The 17,906-nt window shown below is 32.8% G+C and overlaps 2 protein-coding genes across 3 annotated transcripts; both read right to left on the reverse strand.

The window, feature by feature from the left end:
• Positions 1–280: 280 nt before the first annotated feature.
• On the reverse strand, positions 281–1,964 carry LOC105193339 (rhythmically expressed gene 2 protein). Its single transcript, XM_011157748.3, has 2 exons — positions 1,373–1,964; positions 281–1,079 (listed from the first exon to the last, which is right to left on the reverse strand). Exons 1-2 carry the CDS (start codon positions 1,655–1,657, stop codon positions 600–602), a joined length of 765 nt encoding a protein of 254 aa, XP_011156050.1. The 5' UTR covers positions 1,658–1,964; the 3' UTR covers positions 281–599.
• A 154-nt stretch (positions 1,965–2,118) lies between these two features.
• Positions 2,119–17,905, reverse strand: LOC105193340 (SIN3-HDAC complex-associated factor). 2 transcript variants are annotated; one of them, XM_011157749.3, is made up of 6 exons: positions 17,609–17,905; positions 11,063–11,165; positions 10,653–10,806; positions 10,187–10,355; positions 9,848–10,010; positions 2,119–9,475 (listed from the first exon to the last, which is right to left on the reverse strand). In XM_011157749.3, exons 2-6 carry the CDS (start codon positions 11,134–11,136, stop codon positions 9,058–9,060), a joined length of 978 nt encoding a protein of 325 aa, XP_011156051.1. In that variant the 5' UTR covers positions 11,137–11,165; positions 17,609–17,905; the 3' UTR covers positions 2,119–9,057. The 2 variants fall into 2 exon arrangements, with proteins under 2 accessions (XP_011156051.1, XP_011156052.1); XM_011157750.3 differs by lacking the exon at positions 17,609–17,905 and adding an exon at positions 11,860–17,597.
• Position 17,906: the final 1 nt, after the last annotated feature.

The raw sequence follows: 17,906 nt of genomic DNA on the forward strand, positions 1-17,906 counted from the left end.
ATTTTCATCAGAATAGGGTGTTTATGCGTAAATAATCTACGTCACATCTATACAAAGTAAAGTATGTAAATATTGTAAACAATACTTTACTTTCATCTATGTAAACAGTAATCAATAGAATGTTTTTATTTTATCAATACTGAAGCCAAATATATTAAATTACTTATTTTTGCATTAGAGTTTCTAGAATTTGAAGTTAATAAAATATCAGCAAGAAGATTGCATTATCTAAACTTCCAAGAATTTAAGAAATATAGATTTCTTTTTTAATAAATTTAAATTTTTGTATTTTTAATTTCTAATAACTTCTATTATATACATGATATTCATTAATATAAATTATTTTAAAAAACGCATAGCACAGTATATTACAATTTATATCAAAGATCTCCAAAGATATGATATAATAAAATAAAATAAAATAAACTGCATAAATTTATGAATATGAAGAAAACCATAAAAAAAAATTAAGTTTGCTTATTTAACTCACTTATCAAACTATTTTTGGCACAGGTATTCAATATAGTAATTAAAGCTATTAATATAAAAATAATGCTGTGTTGCCAAATAAATCTAAAATATTGAATAATAAATAATTATCATTGTGTTATATAATTCGTTTTAAGAATTCTATCAAAATGTCTTTGAAGTTCATTTAAATTTTTAAAAACATCTTCCCTTGGCACTTTGCTTTCATCAATTTTGTCGTCATGCTTTATCAATAAAGCATTCCAACCAGCATTTTTTGCTCCGAAATAATCGTTATCCATTGTATCGCCGATGTGTGTTGCTTCTTGAGGCAATATTTCTTCCTTTTGAAAATATTTCACCAATCTCAGTGCTTCCTCAAATATTAACAGGTTTGGCTTTTCCATTCCAAAATCATATGATGTCAAAACAAAGGCAAAATATTGACGAATGTGAACATCTTCGAGAATTGCTTCCAATCGTTGATCAAAATTAGAGATAACTCCCAAAACAATGTTCTTCTTCTGCAAAAAGTTGAGTAGGTCAGTGGTACCAGGGTACTTGTACCAGCATTTGCTGGTACCGTAGCAACTTATCAGACTGTCAGCAACCTAGAGAAGAAAATAATAAATGAAATCGAAGTTCTTTGCATCAATAATAAAATATTAAAGGATTATTAGAAAAAAAATATAACAGAAAGGAGAAAAAAATTAGATAGAAAAGTTTATTTCAATTATGAAGTTTTAATTCTATTATTTTCATCAGAAATGCCGATCGTAAATTCAAAAATTCGTAAGTCAAAGCAGAGTCATAAATAGAGGCAAATTCCAGAGGCAAATAGAGGCACCTCTACTTGTATATATCTGTATATTTTTTATATTTTATTTTTATAATTAAATATTACCTTGTCCAACGTGTCTGTTGGCACGGACGCATGCTGCTCTCTAAACACATTATGCACGATTGTTTTCCACCAGTTCCTCCATCCTAATCCGGTGTGTTTACCGTATACCGGATGTTCCTTGCTGAGTTGTGCTAAGTTGGTTTTGAAACTTCGCGCCAATTTCTTTGGCTCGACAAGTAAACCGTGCTGGGAGCCGATTTCGACGTAATGCTCCTCGAGCTTGGTCATCAGCAATGTGCCGGTTACGTCGAAGGTGACGAGACGAGGTCGAACACGATTAATCATATCCTCGATGAGTTTTCAATGATCTTGGAGTAATCGAACACTCAAGAAAAGAGAGGAGCAAGTATTATGGTCGCGAAAACATCGAACACACAACTACCGACTGATGCTGTCGACATCTGACGTAGAGCGTAGAACTCAAATTTTCGAACGTTCGTTATCGACGTCGCTGGGAATAAAAAGAAACCTCCAAACGACGTCCGATACTCTTCTAAAAAATGACGAATTAGAAGTTTACAAAATCTTGCTTTTAGCTAGACAAATATTTCACAAAAATACAATCTAATTAACTACAAGCGATAAAATTACGTTATTGATGGGATACCGTCAAATCCGTGAGAAAAAAATCCGGGTCCACTTCCGGACGAAATCAGCCCAATATCTCGATTTGGCTGACACGGGAAATGGTGAATTGGAAATTTACAACCCAATGCAATTTGGCTTTGAAAGAGAACGGTGCTCGCTTACAAATAAACTGATTTATTACAAAGTTGTACATGATTACAAGATGGCGTATTTTCTTTCCTTACTATAAAAAAAAAAGACCGATCGTCCCACCAGTTGCACAACACTCCGGCCAAAATTCGAAAGGACGTTTTCGGCCAATCACGAATCGACGAGATTATCGCCGATAAGCGTGATATAATTAATGATAATATTAATAATAATCCCTTATAAATGTACATAATATAATACCCCTAATTATACACAATGATTGGAATTATTTTATACATACGTATATATACAAATGCGCGCTGTATATATATATGTAATAATAATAACCATAACGCGATTATTAATAATAATCATAAATGTAATAGATCAATTTCTGATCAAAAAATTCATTCGTATTTTGTTTTATCGACCATCTCGTTATTTTATTTCTATAATTATTTTTATTTCATTATTGACTTTACTCGTAAGAACTACGTAAGAAAAACGAATAAATTTCTTGATCTCGATATAATATATTAATTTTACAGCAGTCGTCGCTTATATTGTAGAACTTCGCGATTAATATTTGCACAAATAAAAGATTAATCGTATAATCTCACCTCTGTACACACACGCATATTTAGGAGGATATTTATGTATTTATACATACATACATATCATCGTAAAAAAAGTTTACCCGCTAAATACGTTGGTCAGTCTCACAATCGTTACTTTTAAATATTTATGCAAAATTTTTTACTCTCAAATCTCCTTCCCTAAATCTCTCACAAAAGCTTCCGGATTTTCGAAATTTGAATCTCGAGTTGAATGTTATATTTACCTTAAGTAGAAAAAACTTACACGCCAATATTTGTTCTTATAATATACATATAAAAGTAGTAATTATGAATGTATTAAAATTATGTAAATAAAATTCCTGCATTCTTACTATCTTTCTCAAATTCCAAAACTTCCCAAAAATAGACAATCTAACTCGATATTTCACTAAGAATGATTTTACATGTTAAACATAGATTTACACTCATATACAAGTGTATGTGTATAGAATTCAATTAACGTTTATTAAAATGTAGTATTTAGAGATTGCAGGATTTTGAAAAACAAATTTATTCCAATAAATTTATTATGAATTTAAAATGTATAAAAAATTTGTCTAAAATAAATTTATCAAAATTTAAAAACGTCTTTTAACTTCTCGTAAGATTTAAATGATAATAAAAGTACTTTAAATACTTTAGTTTCTTATATAAAACGCTTGATTCACATAATTCAACTCTATATATATCTATACTCATTTTCATAGTTTAATTATTAAATTTTACAGTATAAAAGTAAAAAAGAAATCCCGAAACTTTTGCAAAGACACGAGAGATATAAATTACACCACATTGCATATCTTCCGGTAGATTATTACTCGCTTAGATTCTCTGTCCTTAGTTCATTACTGATTAAATTGTAACACGCGAGAACACGCGCTTTTATTTCATTACAGCAAATATTTTATCATTACATATGTAAAATACATGTATTTTACAAATATTTATATAGAAAATCCATGTATCAAAAATTTTGTGAACACAATCTGGTTGTGTTTCCTTATTACCTAGTCTACATCATAATAATAAATTATTATATAAGAAGTAAATATACGCACAACACATTATTCATTCGAACCTATTTCAAATATGTTAAAACTTGAAATAGGTCCGAATAACGGACTTATCATTTAGTGCGTGTAATTACTTGTTATATTACAATAATTATTTATTATTCATCGGTCCAGGTTGATCTAAAAATTCTCCGATTAAAAGTAAAACAAGTGTAACATGCGCAGAATTTTTTGATCAATCAGATATAACTAGATTCGAAAATTCTTCTCGATAACGAATACCATTATTGCGTGTGTTCTCGCGAATTAATTACTAATTAATTGTAAAAATAAAAAAATTAATGCTTGTTATTTGAGATACCAATAATTTTTTTATAAAGTAACGATAAAAATTTGTGTAAATTCATGAATAATGTCTCGGCGATATCAATATCGACGGATAGACTACTGACAAGGAGCTAATTTCCAAATTTTCTATAACATTATGATCAAAAGTTTATAAGATTTTTTTTTGAATTATGAAAATACAATACGTAACATTTTTACAATAAATTTTAAATACTGGAACTTTTAATCGTAAAATTGCTTTTTTCAAAGTACTTTAAGATTGCAAAGATTATTTCTTGTTATAAAACTACATATACATCATACAGTAATTTTATAGTTATTAATATTTATTATAAGAAACTACAATTTTACGATTTGCGACTTCAATTTTGTAATATAGTTAAAAGAGCGTTCTCTTTATTCGAATAACTTCGTTGATCTCTCGCTCCTTTTACAGTTGTCTCCGCGATATATATGTATGACTTTATAGTTTTATTGTATTTTTATACCATGTGTTCGTATGTTTTGTATCTTTTTATGTATCATACCTTGTATAATCTATTGTAAATTTTTGTATTATGTATCTGTGTATAATTTATAAAGTATCATATATCTATATATATATATATATATACATATATATATTTCCTCTGATAAATAAAATTTGAATTTACAATCTAATCGTTTTCCCTCTCTTCTCTTAAAACTCGGGTATTTTCCTAAATATATATTCAAATATTTTTCTATTATCTTGATACGCCATTTATCACACCACATTTGAAAACATTTTGTAAGTTTTTCAAATTTAATATCGTTGATTTGCTTGAACAAATATTAATGTATTAACTAACAAATGATATCAATTAATTGATATTATTAATGCTAATAACACTTAATAATATTAATTAATTAATACAAATTTTATAGCTAATATTAATAATTGATGCTAATTGATCACTTAAGGACATGAGAAATAAACAATTTTCACGATATATTGCCAGTAATTGCAATTCTCATTATCTTTCATTGATAACCGCATTTATTTTCTGGCAGTGTTAAAAAAATCACGAAATAAAGATCACTGATCCATATAAAAATATATGTGCATACAATATACGTATAAATTTACATAAAAGGAATATTATGTTTAATAGTGAAAATAAGTCGACTTATAAAATAAATAAATACGATAAACTATTTGTTTTGTGATCTAGACAGAATCATAGTATTCGCTTTCTGAGTTTTGCAGAGCTTTATAAATACATTACATAAATGCTAAATTTAATTTAAATTTAGCTTTAAATATTTATAACAAATATTTAAAACTATATTTAATTTAAATATAAATTTGTATTTGTTCTTTGCTATGATCCAGTCTCGATCATCGCATATATTAAATTATGACAAATCATAGTAAAAGAAGATAATCATAATTATCAGTATTATCTCACAATAAAGAGAAATGATAGAGATCATACAAAAAATGTACAAATGTGATCTATCGCGAGAAAAGGCAAATGAGCGTTATCCTTCGATAGATCAGACTTTTCGATGTTTGATTATGAAAAAACTGTTATCGCTTCCTGTTACGTTATTATACGATTGTCGGTGAGCCTTCGCAAGTCCGATGGGCAAACGGGATTTAAACGAGCTCTCTCTTTCCCCTCCCCCTGGATTTCCTCGGAAACATTTTTTAACGATGGATCCATAATCTTCAAACAAAGTCTGATTTTTCAGAAAATTTTGAATAATTATGTACAGAATCATCGACCATTGTATACAATTTTTGATATAATATCAAATCAGTATTTTATCTTTATAATTTAAATCTCAATCATTTCATTAAGTCATTTCGTCAAATTTAATTTATTTTAACATTCTGATTTTTATTTTTTCATTAATTTCAAGAGTCCATCACAGTAATCGTCAAATCCCAATAATTTTGATTATTATACTTAAAGAATTTGACGAACGGCTCTAGAATTCGATTCTTGTTGAATAATATAAAAAAACAATGACTCGCTTAGCGCTGGACGGATTCGACACTATGTATATTGCACATTTCATACTTTCCCATTATATGTCAGATCCAACCTTTAAGCCAAGTCATCATTATTTTTTTTTTTTTTTTCTAATATAATGATTTTAAATCCGTGGTTCTTTGTATATGGACAATGAAAAAATATAGTATATTTTTGAATACTTGGGTAGTTTACATCATCAAATATGCAATACATCGCATATTTTCAAAAATAATTACATAAGACAGAAATTTTGATACATGTTAATTTCTCAAGTCATTTTCAATTTAATTAATTCGTACATTGTATAAATTTTTGCTTCCACGGATACATAAATACTATTTTTAATGGATCTTACATGAATTATTTTGTTTTTTTTTTAAATTATAAAGTAAACGTCCCAGTGACTGAACATGTACTTATATATCCGAATACTTACACAAAAAGATTACACAAAAAACTCATTATTATTAATCTCAAATATTTGTTTTATAATATTAAAATTTAATTATAATCTTAAATATGTAAAAATTGCAATCAAATTTTAAGATTATAATAAAAAATATTTGAGATTAATAAGTTTTTGTGTAAGTGTTGGATATAGGACATGTTCGGTCACTGGAACGTTTACATGAATTTCATCAAAAGCCGTCTTCCTTCTTCTCTTGTGCGTATAATAAAAAAAAATTCTGAAAACAACCTCACGATCACAGTTGCGGCTTGTTTTCAGCAGGTACTCGGCTTGTACATCTTTTTAGCCCGTTTTTTCTTCGTGTGTTTAGCGCTAAGAAGAGTAATTGAAGATAATTAAATAATTTATATCAAACAATCATCTCCAACTATCTTTCTCTCTTTGTTCAATAAAGTCATGTCTTTCGATTTTTATGGATTTTTATATGGATTCGAATAGATTTATAAATTTTACAATTGCTTTGAAGTCCACCTTCAATTTTCGTTACAAAAAGATCGACTCCAAATTTAAAAGAGACCGACAATGAAAAAAACAGTTGTAAACATTCCACACATAAAGTGAGAATTGAGAGAGAACAAACTTTGCGCTAAACATACAATCAAAGCATGCCCATCTTTTCTTTGTTAACTAGGAACTAACAGTTTTTATCTATTTATTCCTTTCTTCCTCCGTTCTTCTTCCATAGAAATGTTTCTATATATAAGTATCATATATACTCTAAAATTATCTATATCAAACAAAGATTCGCTGGTCCAGTTTGCCAATCTGATTGCCACTTTCAATTCTTCTATCTAGATCTTTCATTTTTTTTCTACTAATACTGTCTAAATACAGACTAAAAACGGACTTTATCAGTCGGCCCGCTGTACAATAGTTTGCATTTGTTTATTGCTATCAATCTGGGTCGTCGATCTGACTGTTAATTAATTTACGTCATGGAACATCGTAATCTGGAAGAAGATGCAAGAAACTTTTGTTTTTCTCTTGCTTTCTCTTTTTTTTTGGACCCAGACGAGAATCGATTGGCAGCTTGGAACTTGTACAAAGTGTTCCGCTACAACCGTTAGATACCCTCTCAAAAAAATCTATTTTTAAATCTGTTAATTCAGTTTTCTCTCGGTAAATATGTTAAAATTCCAATTTTTTAAAATTCAATGTTCATCTTTTATAATTAAGTCAATTAATAAATCATTGCACATTCAGTTTCATTTTTATATATAATTTTTAGATAATTTTAAAAAAACCAGAAAAAATTAATTTTTTTGTTAATTACCATAAAGAACAAAACGTTATTTTTATAATTTTGATTAAATATACGAAAAATTCAAAACCTTGAAATTTATGCAATATTAAAATTTCTTTAAAATTTTTAAGAGAATGTTTCCATAAAAAATTGAGCTTTTAAATTTCGATATTTTTATATATAATCTTTTAATATATAATCTAGTTTCACAAATTAGAAAATTTTGTAAATATTAATTTTTTAATAATTTATAGTGACTTTTTTGACATTATCTTCGGTTGTCTCGGTACGTGATTTTCCCCTTAAGAGCGGTGGCACTTGATGTGTTAAAAAAGCGAGTACGTAAACCGCCAGCTCGAACCGCTGTTCGGTATAAGAAATCTGAGCGTCTCTTACTTTACAATATCATCACAGAACTTTGATGTGTGTTTATATTGCTTAATATAAGACTTAAAAATTATCGGCTCGAGAAATGGCGGTTTACGTTAAACCATCGCTACAATTAATTCTAATTATTCTTAATATAATAAATTGCATCCAAATGACATTTAAACCTCCGCATGCGAAGCGAAAGTTCGAAATTTTTCAGAACCACTTTACTACTTGGGGGATAGTGCACTTAATTAATGTCAACTTATATCTAGTCATATATACAGGGTTTCTACTGCAATAAATTACTATATTTTGTATCAGATAAATCGATTTCAGAAAAAAATCCTTTTAGTAAAAAGAAATTTTACGGATTTTTAGGGATATGTTTTGAACACTGTTCATAAATAGCCTCATTTTCGAGAAAAATTTTTTTATCATGCTTGTATTGTGTGCATGAACTGTTTATTTTGGAATTAACTATATAAAACATTTTCCTTAAAATCTTATAAAAATTCTTTTTTATATTATTATTTATCCTCATGTATTAACAATATAACGAAAAAATAATTCAAATAAGTAGAATTTTTTAAGTATTATTATAAGATTAAATTTCGAATATTCTCCATGAGGAAAAATCGTCTTAATTGAAATTCAAAAGATTTTTAAGATTTACAAGGATCAACAAAAGTGAATACTGCAAGAAACAAATGTCAAAAATTTATGTATCACAGAATTAAAAACTTTGAACTTCTCGCCAAAGAAAAATTCTCCAGATTGAAAATTCTGTAAAAAACTGTGCGATTAAAATATTATCTAATAGACACCCTGTATACGTATGTACATATTATGCGTGTGTGTCTTCATAAGTAAAGGAATAAATTAACCCTCTATAAAGGGCCGACATTAATTGGAGACCGACTGAAGTGACTGATTAGTAATGTTGACAGATTGTAAGGTTTTGCAACTTGATAACTGATCAAGTTCTATAGGTCTTACAGCTTCTTCAATCATTTTCACATCTGCCTGAACTTGGACGTTCTTCGCTATTTTGTTCTCACCCTGATTGGAGGACTCGTCGTAACCGGAATCAGACGAAGAATCGCTGTCGGTCTTGGTTTGTTTCGAACTTGTTTCAGAACTTGATGATGGCGATTCAACACTGTGAACGGGACTGGTGGACGCGGAACTGTGAATGGGACTGGCGACTGTTAAAGAAGTTAGCTGCCGCCTAGCAATATTTACGCAAGGTTTCAGGCTAGACGAATACATTATGATCTCACCATTGGCGCCTCTAAAAATGCTGCCACAGCAAGTGATTTCTCTGTGTAAAAATAAAAAAAAAAAAAAAAATATATATATAAAATAAATGCAAATAAAAATATATCTCTAATGTAAGTAATATCCAAGATAGTAAAACATATGAACTTGAGAAATATCATAATAAATAAATCGAAAAAACTATTGAGTCAACTTTAATATTATATATCTAATATATGCTTTAGTTTTATAAAATCTTTGTATAAAATTTTTAAAATTCTTCAAAATCCTTAAAATTTATTTTATTGGCTTTTTATAGATACTTAATATCTTGGAACAGTTCTTCTATAAAGTTAATTTCCAAAATTCTTAAGCAACTATTTCTTAGAACATAAAAAATTTTCTTATAACTTACAAAAATTATATATAATGTTACCTTTTGTAATAAGATAAATCTAAGAAGTTAAAATCATCATCTTCATTCACATCTTGATGTTGAACGTGATCTAATGGTTTTTCAGTAGAGCCAATGTCATCGTCGTCATCTGAGATACTTCCCGATCTGCTCAAAGCTTTACTGTCTGTCAATCTATAATCTTCTACAATATCAAAAAGTAAAAAAACATTAAATATGTGTGTATTTATTAAATATTATCAATAATATATTATTGAGAGATACCAATTTCTATTTTTTAATTTATTATATTTTCTAAATGTTGAGTCACATTCAACTAATAATACAAATTTTGTATTTTAATTTATGTATTTAACTAACCGTTTAAATCATCGCTCATTGGTGGACTTTGTTCTCGATCTACGTCTGTTTTTACATAGACATGTTTCTTCTTAGCAAGTTTCTCAGATTTATCTTTAAGTTTTCTTTTATTTTTTGCCTTGAATTTTGTTAGCGACTTGATACCAGGACCAGCGCGTGCATCCACAACCTGTAAAAATAGTTCTTTTTAAAGAAAAATTGAAAACAATTTAAATTTAATGTTAATATAATATACTAGTTCAAAATACTAATGTCTTATGATGCTACTTATCAAGTAAAAAATCTGAGATCTATTCTCATTTATAAGATCAATAGATTAGAAAAATATTTACTAGTAGTGCAAAAATAAAAAAAAAATTTAATCAAGAATTAATATCTCCAAAAGTGAATAATTAAATTACAATTTTTATAATTTATTAGAAAAATCAAATTTAAATAAAAATAAGATTGATTATTAGATACTGACATGTCTCCAGTTGCGATCGTTTCCAGGAGGCAACTTCTTAAATCTCTTTACTAAAAGTACACATGCATTGCATATCTCCCCGCTACGTCTTTCATTAAGTTGAAAGCATAGCATAAAGTCATCCTCATACTTTTTACTATCTGTGAATCTCGAGCTGTAAAAAGATTTATTATAACATTACTATAAAATATATATAATCGTATACTATGTATATATAATAAAATACAATGTATTATGTCATCAATATGTTATGATATTGATTTTTACTGAATTTACATTACAAACACTATGTAAATTTATATTTACATTATATAAAATTACATTATCTACAAATAACATGTAGCCTAAATTGCAATAATTTATAAATTAAATAAAAATAAAAAACTGTTGATAATTATAAATTTATTTACCTGCTAGATTTGGCTTTGCAAATGCAGCAGCCTGTACTAGATCGATACACCTTTGGTTTATGAAAACTGAACATCCTGCTCACTATCTACGTTACTATCGTTTCTGCAAAGTAATACATATACATTATAATTTAAATTTATATATCAACAGAAACTTATAAAATATTACATTTCTTATATCACACTTCATTGTAATTTTATAAATATAATATTTATATAACATGTATAATAACACTGTATAAGCAATATTCTTAGTGCAAAAATTATATCAAAATTTTATTTTTATTTATACAATTAAACACTAAAAATTTTTTTATCAGAAAGGAAAATTAAGATTGCATAAAACATAAAATTATTAACAAAAATATTTGCATAAATTCAACAGACAGTACACAACTATTTAAAAAATAAAAACAAAAACAAATTTAAAAATTGTTACATATAAAAATATACTCGTTATGAAAATTGAAGATCAACGCGAACGTAAGATTTACAGAAATATAGCTTGTAGGGAAAACATCACGCGGTATAAACATGGACGCCATGAAATTGCAATAAATGCAAAACTAATATGGTCATGTTTGAAACATGTAACAAAAATAATCGATGAAATACAGGAGATATATAAAAACAATTGATGAGAGAACATTAAAAAATTTATAACTCTTTATAAAAATCAAAATTGCTCGTAAAATTTAATGAAATTTATAACGTTTATTTCACATGGTATCAGACGAGCGCCATGAAATTGTGTGCTATGCTAAATTAAGATTGATACTTAAAGTTGGGAGACATGCCTGAAGTTTACGAGGCGACGCAGTCGCGGATAAAGTATCCAAAAAATATAGTCGTCGCGAAAGTAACATGAAATGTGTGTCACGATGATTGCTGATTTTATCGAGCACGCACGCTGCTACCAGCTTCATGTTTCGCCGGAGGATCACAAGAATCGAGATTCCGAAGATCCCGAAATTAATGGAAGCGGACGTGAAACGATGAGAAGAACACTGTTGCTATAGATGTATCGAGAGATGCGGCACTAGATACTTCTTTTTCTTTCACAAAACGAAGATATTCTTTCTCGCAGCGACACTCCAAATTCACTTTCCTAATTCCCCCTTTTTTTCGAATTGAAGCTCGACGAGTGTCCGCGAAGTGAAAGGCACTGTGGCCAAACGTCTGTCAAAAGTGACGCCGCTTCGATTCGGCCGCTTGCTCCTTCTCGAAATGGATCTCCGCCTCCCCTCGGGACAGTCGGCGCGTTCCTACGCCTTCTTAAATCCTCCGGTTTCCGTGAGCACCGATACGGTGTCGAGATCGTTAGAGAGAAAGAAGAGGTGCCACTGCCACCGTACGTGTTGTCAGAAGCATGAGCAACACTGACAATTCTATATTCGCAACTTGCCACTTGTTCCACCAAAATGGAAGAGAAAATCCGGTCTTTCCCTCGCAGAAAGCTGTCTCGAACGCCCGCGTCTCTCTCTCGTTTCCCGAATTACTCCGCCTTTAATCGCGGTGATCTTCACGCGCGCGCGCGCTCGCGTGTGTATTCTCAAAAGAGACCGTGAACGGCGGCGATCGTTCGTGACGACATTCAGACCAGACGTGCGACGCGCGGTACACACATACGGCGACATGCAAGAAGCGTGGCTACGCTACGTTACGCGCGCGCCGGGAAGCGTCACCAAGCAGTGCACGCATGCGCATGCACTTTTCCCCTCTCCGCCGCGGTGTACTTCATCGTCAAACATCTTCCCTTCCGTCCCGCCCCGTTCGTAAAATCGCCTTCGACGTGCGCAAAACGAACTTCACTACACTACGCTTCGTTTCGCTTCGCACCGCGCGAGCGCATTGCCGAATTCTCTCTTCTCCTCCTTCTTTTCCTCTCCCTTCCCCTTGCCGTATCACTCCTCATCCTGAATGGTTTCACTGATGACGGCAGTCCCCTCGCACGAGTCGAACTTCATGCGCAAGCATGAGCATGCGACTGAAGTACGCTCAATATGACGGAATGAAGTTATCCTTTCTACCAAACTTCATTCTGCGCGCCACCACAGCGTGAAGTTTGAACGCATTTTGGAGGGAATTTCACTTATTTCACCTGTTACATCAAAAATAACAATTTGTCTAATCGTGCTTCTAAAATTTGTCTAATATCATAACTCCTAAAATCTAGTAAATTAGGATTTTTCGACCAGTGTGTCGCGCAAGGACTTTCCAAGTAAATCGCGAAAAAATTTTAGAGAAAAAATTTTAGTTATCGCATTAACTATTGTTATAGGGACTTATTTAATGTGCCGTAAATTGAAAAAAAATGCAACAAATCGTCACACTCAAAACACTTTTCACGCGTATTTATAGCGACACAAACTGTTATCGTTCTGCTATTCTTTTCGAATAGAATAATGTTCAATTTCAGCATTGTCATTTGAGAGAAGTATCGATAACCGGAGGTAGCGTGACACGCAGAAACGTTTTCTTAATCATTCTCGGTAATCTGCGCGAGGCAATTCATTTATTTTCATTCGATATTATTCGCCAGGCAGTTTTCTGACGCTCGCTGGGGATCTTGTTTACCGAATTTTAAAAGCGGGTCAGCAACGTCACTGAGCCGGCCGGCCAATGGTCACGCGGAGGCTGAGCGGAGACCGTGGTCGAATCCGCGATTCTGATTGGTCGGCGAAGCGGGAAAGCGAGGGAGAGACGGTGTTATGCACCCACAGAAAACTCGTTCTCCTTCGGCATCGTTCGCGAGTCACGATTATGTGCACGTGCACTCGTTCACATATGTATCCCTTGCTAACGAAACACTTTCGAATGACAAGGTTAGAACATCGAGGGAGCAGTCGCAAATACATAATGTAACAATTTGCTTTCATAATCAAATTTCTCTCCAATGATCTCGTGTATCGATCTTTAAGGCGTAATTTCGATCATGTCAATTTTATATTAATTATAAAAAAGATATAATTGTTCGTTATTCATCTGTTGACATTCTTGAAAAATTGACAAAATTATTTACAGGTATGCGAAAATAGAATTTACTATTGTTAAAAAATATTGAGAAAAAACGGTCCAGAATTATCGCAAATAATATAAGAATAATAAACCGCATCACTTATAAAAAAAAATAAAAAAAAGATCACGGAGGATTTGTTTACAGAGAATTACACATGTATTTTTGATCGTTAAGCAAGGTCAGCGCCGATCCCCCGAAGGCCAAGTGATATACGTTGCAATTAATACGATCGCAACATATCTCATTGAGATAAGACTCGCGAGGGCTACTAATTGATAGCTGCAATCCATTGGTTGTTTATTCCAAATCTCAGATTCGTGATCATGTTTTCCTCATATTGCTATTAAACATAATTTGTATTTTTAATTCGCCAGCCATGAATGTAAATATCAAGCATTAAAGTACGGTGCTTCAGATTGATCCGCAAACGCGTATCCCACAAAAATTCTTCGAGTTTAAAGCTTTCGTTACACGACAAGTTTCGTTAGGGAGAAATATGGGGATCGCATAAATGTGTTTAGAAAAAAAAGCAACGTTATTTCGAGAACGTGCCGCGCCTCGCATAATAATCCGCACGTTGCACTCTGTTTTGTGCTTTGTGCTATTTTTAGCCCACTCGTGTTTTGTCGACACGCCGCTGCTGTTTTCTCTACATTGCGCTCTTCATCTCTTCTTTCTCTTACTCGTCCTTTTGCTCTTGCTGATTTGTTTTGCCTTTGTTGATTTCTCTGTTACGAGTCTTTACATCCAATTAACCTTGGAGTTTCAGCTTTCGATTCACGGATCGACTCTTTGAAGCTTCGATTCGGATATTTACGAGAAATTAATTCAAAATGTCTTACACCGCGGTACCGTGATTAAAATTCATCCTCAATTCTTATGATTATTAATAATTTCTTAAAGGGAATTGTGATGATGATAATTATCACAAGATGATTGCGAAATGTCCAAGATTTTATTTCTTAGAATTTTTAAAATTTGAAAAATTAGACAAATAAAAATTGGAGAGAAGAGAACGGTATTCAAAAGGAATGAACGTTAATAAAGTAAAGGAAACTCAATCCTATCACTTAACTCAATCAGAAAAAATTATAAATTATAATGTAGTTCAATGATCTTTGAATTTGATGTTTGAATCTAATGTTTATTTTAAGGACGGTCTTAAATTAAAAATTTGTAAAAGATTTTCTTAATAAGCTGTTCTCTTTTTCAATTAAGTTCAGATTAATTAAATCTGATAACTTCCATATTTCTATTTGTAAGCAAAATCGATGGTACGTTCATTTAGTTATTAACCCTTAAAAGCAATCCTTTTAAAAATTAAAAAGCTTTTTACTCTAATTTTTTTGCAATTTTATATCTACACAAACAAAAGTTTGAGCAACCAAATGTTGAGTAAAATAATGCTAATTATATATTGGATTATTAACCAAAATTATTTTGCTTTTCTAAATATTTAGCAAATATTATTAAATTTACAAAACATTTACAAAATATTTAGAAAAGTAAAATTATTTTTGGTTTTATTTAATTAGCATTATGTTACTCAATATTTGGTAATTATTAGCAAATTTTTTCAATGTATTTTAAATCACTTGGATTCAAATCTAAAGTCAAAATTTCAAAACTCAACTTAATATGCGTTTGAAAATTCAATAAATTTTAGAGTTTTGTATAACATGTTCTATACTAAATAATTTTGCCTATTTTGCTACAAAATTAAAATTAAAAAAAATTTCTTAATACAAGACAGCAGATCAAAGTTCATAAGTTGAAATTAAACAAAATTTGGTACTCGTGGTTTTTTGGATCAATAATTTCAAATTTTGAAATTTTCCATCGGTTTAAAAAAGCAATTCAAGCAACTTCAAAGCAACTTCAAAGGCCATCAAAGTACACCAAATTTCAATTCATACATATGTATGAAAAAATACATGCTGAAGAACATTAGAGGAACATTACTTGAAGAGCTCTAGAAAACATATGTTTCAAAAAGTTAAAAAAGACAAGTAGCCGCGACGTGTCATCTTGTCTTGTAGCTCTTCCATAATACTTCGCAGACTGTCGAGCCCCTCGCGAAAAGGGCCGTGTTGACGTAACATTTGTCCGTGCGCACATGTACGAAAAAAAAATGTTAATACGCTTTCCCCTCATTGCGCGAGGTGGATGACGCGCAACAGGACGCCGAAAGGGGGCGAAGGGAATGCGCGAGATGACGTGCAAGAGCGCGACCGCGACATGGCGCGTGGCAGTCGCCATCATAGCCACCCTCTTCCCCTCTCCAACTCCGATCCGGCCACATGATCGACGAAGTGTCGAGCTGACTGAACGTCACGTCGACGTCCGCGCGATTATTTCGTAAACATCGAGAATCTCGCTTGTTTCGGGTTTGAAAATTTCAGGATTTAGGAAGAACGAATACGTGATTGATACCTAGATACGCCGATAAAAATCAGTACGATAGGTGCTAATAAAACGATGCCTCTAGGTAGAAACACAGCGGCAAGTACGTCAGTCGTAGGTGTCGGCGCTCATCCGCGTATACAACAACGAAAGATAAGTCTCAAAAATCAACCAGCAAGATAAACGATCCATTTTGCGTGGCTGCTGAGAGCACACCGCGCGCGTAAAGGATGACGGATAGGTGGTTGAGTAGGTTAACGTTAGGATAGGTAAGGTTGAGTTAGGTTGCGTTGACATCCAGACGAGACGGAGGTCTGTTCTTTTTAGCCGAACATATCGCTCCGCTTTTCATTTCACATGATAAAATAAACCTACGTACGAAGCGTGTTGAGCGTTCATTCTTTCCACGAGAGGGAAAAAACAAATCTGTGGAAGATACGGTCGAGGAGCGACTGACACGAACGGTCGCGTCTATTCGTTAAATGCCCAACAATCGGAGGCCAGTCCGGCAGCCGGGCCAGCCGTGTGATAACGGCGGTAGTGGCGGCTGGCGGCTGGCGGCGGCGGCGGCGCGCGCCATGACAGGTGACCTGCGACGCTTATGCGCGGCATGAGAACAGCACAACGCGCGATTGCAACTCGCAAACAAACCGGTGAAATCGGGTGTTCGCGCGCGAGTCACGCACCGTACGCCATCCGACGTGAATAAGCATGACCACGTCGTGAGGGAAAATGACAAGACGTCAGCATGGACGGAAAAAAGCTGCGTCGTTGCGGCGAAACCGCGGGAGAGAAATACAGTGGGCACGGACAGCTCGTCCGCGGCGAATCTCTTGTGACAGGAGAGGAGCGATGGTGACAATCACCCGGCGAAGCCTCGCGGTAGCGTCGAGTCCGCGGCTCGACCCGATGACGGCCCCCGAGGTAGCGGCGACGGACGACAGCCGCCGCTCAGCCGCTGCCGCTACCGCCGCGAACATATTTGCCAGTCGCGCGATGCATACAGACACGTGACACTCCCGCGCTTGACGACAATTTCACACGACGCATCACCGCGGCCGCGTACACGCCGCGAATCCGCAAACTTTCCTTTAATAAAACGGCGTGGCGGTGTAAGCACTTACCTCGAACCGTGAGACAGGTGACGGCGGCCGGACACTTTTGAGATGATCTCCGCTCTGCGCACACTCCTCGCGCTGCGCACGTAAATGAGCGCTGCCAACTACACGACGGAAAGACAGTGGACGGTTTCTACGCGTATGTGGGACGCAGACGGACAATGCTAGGGAGTAAAATATCTCGCGCGTTGACCAATCAACGTTCGATTTTATCGGAAATAATGTATGCTTGGTGAGAGACGATTGGCTGTTGCGAGGACCCATCTGCGCTGAGCGATTTTTAGATCCTGTGCGCAAGGAGCCA

The sequence above is a fragment of the Solenopsis invicta genome, chromosome 5 (genome assembly GCF_016802725.1).
Source record: "Solenopsis invicta isolate M01_SB chromosome 5, UNIL_Sinv_3.0, whole genome shotgun sequence".
In the NCBI taxonomy this organism is placed as follows: Eukaryota; Metazoa; Arthropoda; class Insecta; order Hymenoptera; family Formicidae; genus Solenopsis; species Solenopsis invicta.